This window comes from Daktulosphaira vitifoliae, unplaced genomic scaffold (genome assembly GCF_025091365.1).
Source record: "Daktulosphaira vitifoliae isolate Bord-2020 unplaced genomic scaffold, ASM2509136v1 Scaffold_1, whole genome shotgun sequence".
Classification (NCBI taxonomy): Eukaryota; Metazoa; Arthropoda; class Insecta; order Hemiptera; family Phylloxeridae; genus Daktulosphaira; species Daktulosphaira vitifoliae.
This window is the reverse complement of record NW_026099572.1, coordinates 47358794-47368690: the sequence shown is the minus strand read 5'-3', so window position 1 is coordinate 47368690 and position 9897 is coordinate 47358794. Positions and strand designations below refer to the sequence as shown.

General features: G+C 30.9%; 1 protein-coding gene across 1 annotated transcript; it reads right to left on the bottom strand.

Annotated features, from left to right (window-relative positions):
• Positions 1-6500: 6500 nt before the first annotated feature.
• On the bottom strand, positions 6501-9512 carry LOC126893882 (uncharacterized). The gene is made up of 3 exons (XM_050664422.1): positions 8415-9512; positions 7271-8357; positions 6501-7063 (listed from the first exon to the last, which is right to left on the bottom strand). The coding sequence occupies exons 1-3, from the start codon at positions 9510-9512 to the stop codon at positions 6501-6503; spliced, it is 2748 nt and encodes a 915-aa protein (XP_050520379.1).
• Between the last annotated feature and the right edge of the window lie 385 nt (positions 9513-9897).

The window sequence follows — 9897 nt, the reverse complement described above, 5'->3', positions numbered from 1 at the left end:
AAAAATGTTTCATTTTTAACCTTTTTATGAGTTTAATTTGCAAGTTAAATTTATTATTTTTTTGTACTATTTATCTGAAGTACAAAAAACCAACGGCGGGTCACCCGGTTTTTTGTTTTTCACTATCGTTGAAATAACCCCGCAATTTCTCTCGTACGGGTTACATGGACACTAGAGTACCATTTGTGACCTATGCCATTCGATAGGAAATCTTATAAGCTTTTCTTTGGCATATAATTATTGCGTCGACTCGTCTCGCAACCTTATCTTAAGTACAATAAAATATAACATTTTTTTGTAATAAGTAGCGCTCTATAGCGGTGTATACACCTTCTTGTATCTGATTAAAAATTGCTATAAAGGAATTGCTAACTCCACAGTCGTCTTTAAATATATTTTACTCATTTTATACAGTTTACTCCCTACTTCTTTCTCCCGCATTATTAGAGACAACAGAAACGAACGTTAAGTAACTTGCAGATTATGAACGAGAGTTCAAACAAATATTTTAAATAACACAACGTTGATTTCATGTATTAAATGCACTGCGTATACGTTTCACACTACGCGTTGTATAGTCAATATAATTATTTACCAAAATGATTTCATTTCAAATAATACAATTGCGATACACAATTTTTATTATAAGTATAACTTTAATAATGTACTATTATTTAATTTTTGTTGAATAGGTATCTATTTGAGAGAGTATATTTTATTGAGAGATCGACAACAATATTTTTTGAAGCTTTCTCTAGCCTGGTCAAAATAAGATTCAAAAATATTTATATCTATGTAAAAATTTTATATAGGCGGTATTGTGGTGGACTAATGTGTCCCATCGCTGACGCTTTGAGAGAATTCGTCACAATAATCATTAGGATAAAAATTAAACAATAAAAAATATGTTTGTAATTTTTTTTAAGCTATCCGTCGGCAGGATGTTCGTTAGAACAAAGTCATTAGGCTCAGAGACTAGCTACTTTTATACCCAACCCAACCCAACCTATATACAAATATATTCTTTCCTAATATACACCTAATTCTATAGTAATATCTAATGATAATCTTTACTCTGTCCGCCGGCGCGATGTTCTTTAAAACAAAGACATTAATCTATAAGACTAGCTACGCAGCAAGAACAGTTCACAATAAATTTTTACCATTTAATAAATTGACACGACTTACGTCGCAAAAATGTGGTCGACTCTGGTTTCGAGGGTAGAGACCCGTGGGCCGTTTATTAAATGAGCGACAACAGATTATTTTAACAAAAATAAAACAAACCGAAAAGATAAACACAGTAATAATAATCTTCGCATAATATCGCGGCACTTTCGCTGGCGTCGACGACGCGATGTTCGGCGTAATCCTTGGACGGCAAATGGTTAGCAGCGTTGTAGACGACGGTGCGCGGGTGCGGTTCGGTTGGTCGACGTTGTCGCTCTCACAACGGGAGGAAGACTCTCGCACCATTTGCGGCGGGTCGTCGTCGGCCGTGCGGCATTTGCTGGACTTTACACCGTAGCGTATAACACGCGGTGTTGGTCAGTCAAATACTCATAGTAGGGCGACGGCTGATAAAGGTGGCACGAGTCGCGGGGCATCGTGTATAACGAAGCGACGCGGGCCGTGTCAAAATATTTTAAGTTAGGTTGGATTTACTGTTAAAATAAAAAGTCTTTTGTGTTTAAATTATTAATTGACATTTAATTCCAAGATAAGAAAAATTGAACATTATTATTTAGTGATCAAAGAAACTCAAATTAAAAGTGATACCAAAATTAAATTTACTTTGAATGTAATTTAATTTAACATAGGTAATCCTTTAAATCTGTACAGCAATCAGATTCTATCTCATAATTAGCTGGTTATATTGTATTTAAAGAAGAAAACCTTGTTTTAGTGATTTTGTATAATTATAATATGTAATATACATGTATAATTAATAATATAATATTACATGTTAATCCCTTTGTAACTTAAAGGGGTTTCAACTTTATTTTTTAAATGGAAACATACATATTTAACTAGCTTATGCAATAGAAAAAAAATCACATTTCATATGAAATAATTCTAAAAACATAAATAAGTATTTTTGATACGAAATTTATTCAAACTTCTGGATTAAATACAAACAATTTTAGACGGTTTCAATTATTTCCAATTAATTTAAATACCTTATTAACAAAAAAAAAAAATAGAATAAGAACTCTCCATTGAATAATAACGTACTAAACCAAATTTTGTTCCTCATATTAAAATTAAAATATGATTTGTACTAACAAAAATTTTTTTTCGTAATCCAATAATATGTAATGACAATTGATTTTTGATAAAATTGTCATAAATCTTAAAAACACATAATAAAGTTAACAAATCTATATATTTTTAATTTTATTCATTTTTGTAACAGAAAATATTATCAATGACTAAAGTTACCGCGTACAGAAAACAATGTAGTATCTGAGGTTTATTAAAAAATCATAAATAAATAAAAAGTATATCTAATATTAAGATATAAGTCATAAAAAGTTAAATATTACAAAAAAATGTATACAATAAAAATAAATTTAAAATATTTAAAATAAATGTAACTGTTTTAATTTTATTTAGATTCAAATGATTTTCAAAAATTTTCTCTTTATTAAACTAATAAAATAGCCTTAGTTTATGAATACAAAGTAATTTGAGTCATTCTTTTAAAAATTAAATCTATGTATGTATTTAGACTAAAAATACAATATTAGGATTAAAAATGTTTATAATACATTTTATTTCAATTGATAACTTCTGTTTGAGGATCACCAAGTACCTACTGTTGGACAAATCCAAAACTTTGGCATAACAAGCTAATACCTTCACTAACTATTTCTTCAAAGCCTTCCAGATTCGGATTAAGATATATTATACTTTTATTTTGGTCAAAATTTCTTAATTGATTAATATATTTTAACACGGTCTTTTCAGTTCTATTCACTTTAATATCATTCATATTGAGATCTATGTCACTTGTAATGATTTTTTTAAAACTATCTATGTCTATTTTGGTTGATTTTTCATTAGAATCCTGATTTTTAATTTTTGATAATACATTTTTTAGAAAAACGAGTACAGGATTATTATTGCTACATTTCAAATTTTCTAGTGTAATAGCCATACAAGTTATTAATGGCTGGAACTTCTCATAACTTTCAATTAAATTTTTTATATTGCTTTCATAATTTTTCGATTTTTCTTTATCACAATTATTTAAACTTTCCTGATAAAGTCCATGAAAATCAAGTAACATATTTCTGTAAATAGCACTTACTATTTTTGAAACAGACATCTTTTTCGTGTCCAAGTCCGCTTTAGAGATATGTTTAGTAGAAGAAAAAGCTGTAACTTTTTTTCTTGCTCGTTCGCCCTCGAAAAAAATAGAAGTTATATTATTCCATATTTTAGTTTCAAAAATTAAATTAAGTTCAGCAACTTCGTCAGGATTTGCTTCTGTCTCTAGTTCGCGTTCTGGTTTTGGTTTTAGATTTTTAAATTTCCAACAACCAATAGTAAAACAATATTGTATTAATACAAAGAAGCACATTAATTTTGTGAAAAACATAATAAATATTATTAATTGAACATAAACAAGTAACTTACTTGTATAAGCCTTATAGTATTATTTCTTTGAATTTATATATTTAGTCTATTTACATATATACATGTATATCTGTTTGTTTTATTATAATTTATTCGTTATTATTTAGGTCATGAAAGTATTTTTGTGTTAAAAGTTTATATGTTCATTATAGAAAATAAAAGTAAAATTATTGTTAACGCCACGTAATGGTTCGTGTGTTATTTTATTTCTGTTATTATAATTAGCGGACTGTATAATATAAAATGAAATTCTCAACAATATAATTTTATGTAATTAATATTAAAATGATTTATTAATTCACAAATATAAATTCTATACAATTTATAATTAAATTACATTGAGCGGAGCTAGCGGATAGGTTATTGCGGCCGTTGTCGCACTAGTACTGACGCACTGATAATAACAAGTCTTAACATAGGGCCCCCTTTGAACCAATAAGGTTCAAAAGACATAATTAATATGGGATTCACAAAACAATTATTCACAATGAAAAAGGAAACGGCACAAAATAAAACATTAAAATAAATATTGATGGCATAACTCCAGCTCATAAATAAATGAAGTTCATTAAAAAAAAAAATAATAATAATCACAATAAAAAATATAACTTCATAATATCATATACATATAAACAAATATATTTTTTATAAAATTAGATGAAACATTAACCATTTATTTTATCAAATTCATTATCTACCGGCTCGTCGAATGGCAAAGGACATAAGTATTGCACTGCACGTTTCTTAAGACCATTGACCGTTTGCACTAAAACTACCCTTACTTCACCATCGCTACCTGGACATACTTCCATGACTCTTCCCAAGCACCACTTTAAAGGAGGTATGTTGGAGTCTTTTACAATTACCATCGACCCGACTTGCAACATTTGCTTCCCACTCTCTTTCCATTTGGTTCTTTTCTGAAGTTGAGTAATATATTCCATACTCCATCGCTTCCATATCCGTTGCGTTATTTGTTGAACTCTTTGCCACCGTTTTAATCTATTCTGTTTAAATGTGGATAATTCTTGTTCAGGCAAAGCTACTAAAGAGTCCCCTATTAAAAAATGTGCTGGTGTAAGTACAGAGAGATCTAAAGGATCTGTGGAAATTGGACATATTGGCCTTGAATTTAAACAAGCTTCAACTTGTACCAGAAGCGTGTAAAATTCATCATATGTCATTTGTACGTTAGTAACACATCGATATAAATGCCTTTTAACACATTTTACTCCAGCCTCACATAATCCACCCATGTGGGCGGCTCTAGGGAGTATAAAGTGCCACATTATTTTATTATCATTTGAAAAATGATTTACCCTGTTAAGATGATTCTTTGACTCAATTAAAATTTTTAATTCCTTTAATTTGTTATTTGCACCTTGAAAACATGTAGCATTGTCTGAATAAATCTTACTACAAATGCCCCGTCTTGAAATGAATCTATTTAATGATGCTAGAAATGCATCGGTACTCAGATCATTGACTAATTCTAGGCGTATTGCTTTAGTCGCAAAACAAACAAATATACAAATATACGATTTTTGCGCTGCTGCATTTCGTCTATTACTGCATTTCAACAAAAAGGGTCCAGCGTAGTCTATACCGGTAGTTTCAAAACAACGAGCTGGCTTATCTACGCGCGCTGATGGCAAATTACCCATTATAGGTGAATAACTTTTTGGACTTGCCTTAAAACAAACAACACATTTATGAATAATTTTCCTCACTACTGAGCGGCCATTTAAAATCCAATAACGTAACCGTAAAGACGCTAATACCGCTTGTGATCCTGCGTGTAATAGTCTCTTATGCTCATGTATGATTAATAGCTCTGTAATCTTATCCTCCTTTGGAATAATAATTGGGTGTCTCTGATCGTGTGATAAGTCATTTGCATTTTCTAATCTACCACCTACTCTTATCAGACCATCTTTACATAAAAATGGGTTTAAATTGAATAATTTACTTTTTGGCAATACTTTACCAATTTTACATAAATTTTCTATGTCTAAATGAAAATATTTATTTTGCAGTGATTTTAATATTAAATTATTTGATTCCCTAATTTCGTCTAGAGATAAAACTCCAGTACTTTTTTGCGTTTTATTTAATTTAGATATGCAATTTTTTTTAAGCCGTAATATGTATGCAACTACATTAACTAATTTATTTAGTGACGAATACTTTTGAAAAATTGACAATGAATTGACCGTAGTTGATAATAAAGTGTAATCATATACTCTTCTCCTCTCTTCTTCCACTACTACATTTAGTTAATTCCCAATAGTACACATACTTGGCCATTTTGATTCATGCTCTTGTAACCACCTTGGTCCGTTCCACCAAAGTATATTACCTTTTAATTCTTCCGGAGCACAACCTCGAGATATAATGTCCGCTGGATTGTCACCTGATATTACATGTCTCCAGGCAGATGTATTAGTTCTTCTACTTATTTCAGCAGTTCGATTAGCTACAAAAGGTTTCCAAGTGTTCGGATTCGATTTTATCCACGCTAAGGTAACTGTGGAGTCAGTCCAAAAATAATGTGCGTCTATCTTACATCGCAGTGCAGGAATTATAGTACTAGCAAATCTCGCCAAAAGTACTGCAGCGTTTAATTCCAATCTTGGTATAGTGACACATTTCAACGGACTTACTCTCAACTTTGCACATATTAAATTTGTAGTAATTAAATTATTGTTGTGGATTGTACGCATATACAAACATGCACCAATCGCCCTTTGCGATGCGTCTGCAAACCCATGTATTTCAATTTTTACATATAACTCATAACCTAACCACCGTGGTATTCTTAAAGTGTTGAGATACTGTAAATTATTTGTGTACCTTAACTAATCATATAGTAATAATTTAGGTATCTGCTCGTCCCAATCTATTTTCTCTTGCCATAATTTTTGCATGAATATTTTAGCAACAATAATTACTGGTGCCACGAGCCCTAAAAGATCGAATAAAGTTGCAATACTTGCTAGAACACGCCGTTTTGTAATATTGCCTTTATTGAGATCTGGAAGTTTGATGTCATATGTATAATAATCATTTGTTGGCTGCCAGCACAACCCTAATGTTTTAATATTTTCTTTAAACATTGCCGTAATCATATCTTTGTTATCCTTCTGATTGGATAATAACCTAACGTTATTTGAAGACCATTTAGATAGTTCAAATCCATATTTTCTCAAACATTCAATCAATTTATCACGTAAACATAAAGCCTCATCCAAACTATTTGCTCCTGTTAAACAATCGTCTACACAAAAATCATTTTTTAATACTTCTTTCAACTGTGAATCATTAACTTCTTCAGATATGCGGTTAATACAACCAATAGCTAAAAACCCGGATGGTACGAGTCCATATGTCACAGTACATAATTTATAAATATTTATTTCATCTGATTGATTTTAACGCCATAATATACGTTGATAATTCTGATCATCCTCGTGTAATTATACTTGTCTATACATTTTTGAAATGTCAGCTGAAAATGCGTATTTATGTGTACAAAAACGTACAACAATATTTAGTAGGTTAGGCTGTATTTTTGGACCGTTCATTAAAATACAATTCAGCGATAAGCCATTACTAGTCTTTGACGTACCGTTGAATACAACACGTAAACGAGTGCTGCGACTATTATCATTTAGTACATATGAATGCGGCAAATAATAATAATCGGCTCGATTGATTTCGTCTTTATCTTTATTAACGCTACCTATACACTTCATGTGCCCGAGCTCTTTATACTCACGCATAAATAATTTATACTTATCATATAAGCTACTATCTTTAATTAATCTATTTTCCAACGATAAAAATTGCCGTAAAGCGGAGTAGTATGAATAACCTAATTGACCATTATTTCTAAACGGTAATCTTACAATGAACCTACCGTTATTATTACGCGTAGTATTTTTATTAAAATGCTCTGTACACAATGTTTCTTCTTCTGTGGGAAAATATTGCTTTGTGTCAAGTTCTTCAATCTCCCAAAAAGCTTCAATTTTGTTTTCCAATAATCTTTCTTTATTTTCCATAACCAACATACAGGTAACTTTATTGTTCTCACACTTATCTGAGCCTTCCCCGACAACTACCCATCCTAAACAAGTTTTTTGCAAGTACAGTCCGTTTTGATGTGCTTTAAATTTACCAACACACATTAAGTCCCAGTACGGACCAGCTCCAATTAATACATCGACGGTTACCGGTTCATTAAATGTTGGATCGGCAATGATAATATTTTCTGGGATATTAATGTTATACATTGACATATTTAGTAGTAAACCAGTTATTTTTGGTAGTACGTAAAAATCAATTGTTGTTGCGTATGGACCGGTTTTTGAGCATATAGAAGCCGTCACTTTATATTTGATGCTATTTCTTGACTCACTTATACCACTGATAGGTACATTTACCTTTTCCCTTTTTAAACCCAACTTGTTTACTAAATTTGTAGTTATAAAATGGCTTTGAGAACCACTATCAAGTAATGCACGTCCATCTATATAATTTCCCGTGGTGTTCATAACTCTCACTATCGCTGCTGCTAATAATGTTTGTTTTTGACCTATGTTTACAGTATGCATGTTGATCTGTGCATTGCTACTCGTGTTCTCATTCTCACTCGACTGGTACAAGAGCGAATTGTGCTCCCCCTGACACTTCATACATTTCCTTGACTTGCACTGATCAATAAAATGATCATTTTTTAAACAATTAAAACATAGTTTTAATTCATTTACTTTTATTTTTCGATTATCTAGACTTAATGATAGAAAGTCTGGACATTTATAAATAGGATGTGGTTTTTTACACATATAACACTGCATTTTTGTATGAATTGCTAATGCAGTTACTGTTTTTTTATTGTGCATTTTTGAAAATTTATTACTTATGTAATCAATACTATCTTTTCCAGAAAAGATTTTTGCTGACTCAATCGACTCCAATACTTTACATCTTTTATCCAAACACAACATTAATGATTGAACCGTTGGAATTGTATTGTGATCATTTTCTTGTTCCCATTGACGTATAGAGCCCATATCTATTTTTTTACAAATTACGTGCAGCAGTAAAGCTCCCCATTTTTCTGGATCTTCGCCTAACGCTTTTAATGCTTGCATATGTGCTTTTAACGAATTATTGAATTTATTTAATTTGACAGCCGATTCCCCGTTAACTGACTCCAAATCATAAATTTCTTTTGTGTGCGCTTGAATTAGAATGCGTTTGTTTTCATATCGGTTGTTTATAATTGACCATGCAACGTCGTAATTTGCCTCCGTAGTTTTTAAGTTTTGTATCAATAAACTCGCTTCACCAGTTAAGGCACTTCTTAGGTGATAAAATTTGTGTATTTTTGGCATATTGCTATCTGAGTTAATAAGTGAATTAAAATGATCTTTGAATGAACACCATTCTTCAAACTTTCCTCCAAATGTCGGTATTTCGGGAGGTTTTACCTTCATGTAATTATAATTATTTATATGACTATTGAGAGAATCCCTGTCGCGATTATTTGAACCAACATTATTAGGAATTTCAAATTTTTTAAGTAGATCTTCTGCTTTTGCCACAATTTCAAAATAAGTATCAACAAATATGTCACAATACTCTAAATTCTCTTCACTCGGGTCAAGCGTTTCAATATTATTTTGTATGTTATCAAACTCATTCCACTTTTCTTTTATTTTCTCCAAACGCAATCCTATCTGGGTTTGATTGTTATGATTCGCTAGGTCATTTATAAATGCTTGGAATTTTGTTAGCTGTGCCTTTATCTGTCCTCGTCTTATAATGCATACTGCTAACTCATTCCTCACTTCACCTGTTGTCATGTTGACTGTTGAACTTGGGTTTTTGCAATTTTATTTCTATATATGCGCAACGAACGATCGATTTACTTAACAACCCACCACTATGTTACAATATAATTCACTTACCCTCAATACTAATACTTCTGGTAGTATTTTATTTAATCCTTGCAAATTCAGTCGCGTAATGATTCACGATCGCACTTAAATCGATCCGTAACGATAGGACCATATGTTAACGCCACGTAATGGTTCGTGTGTTATTTTATTTCTGTTTTTATAATTAGCGGACTGTATAATATAAAATGAAATTCTCAACAATATAATTTTAAGTAATTAATATTAAAATGATTTATTAATTCACAAATATAAATTCTATACAATTTATAATTAATTGACATTGAGCGGA

Bases quoted from the DNA above. Each gene is read 5' to 3' on its own strand.
- LOC126893882 (XM_050664422.1), bottom strand. From the start codon at position 9,512: ATGACAACAGGTGAAGTGAGGAATGAGTTAGCAGTATGCATTATAAGA. The intron at 8,358-8,414 runs GTAAATGAATTA...TTTATTGATCAG, and splicing joins TAGATAATCGAAAAATAAAA to TGCAAGTCAAGGAAATGTAT. The intron at 7,064-7,270 runs GTACGTCAAAGA...AAAATCAATCAG, and splicing joins TTTACGTGTTGTATTCAACG to ATGAAATAAATATTTATAAA.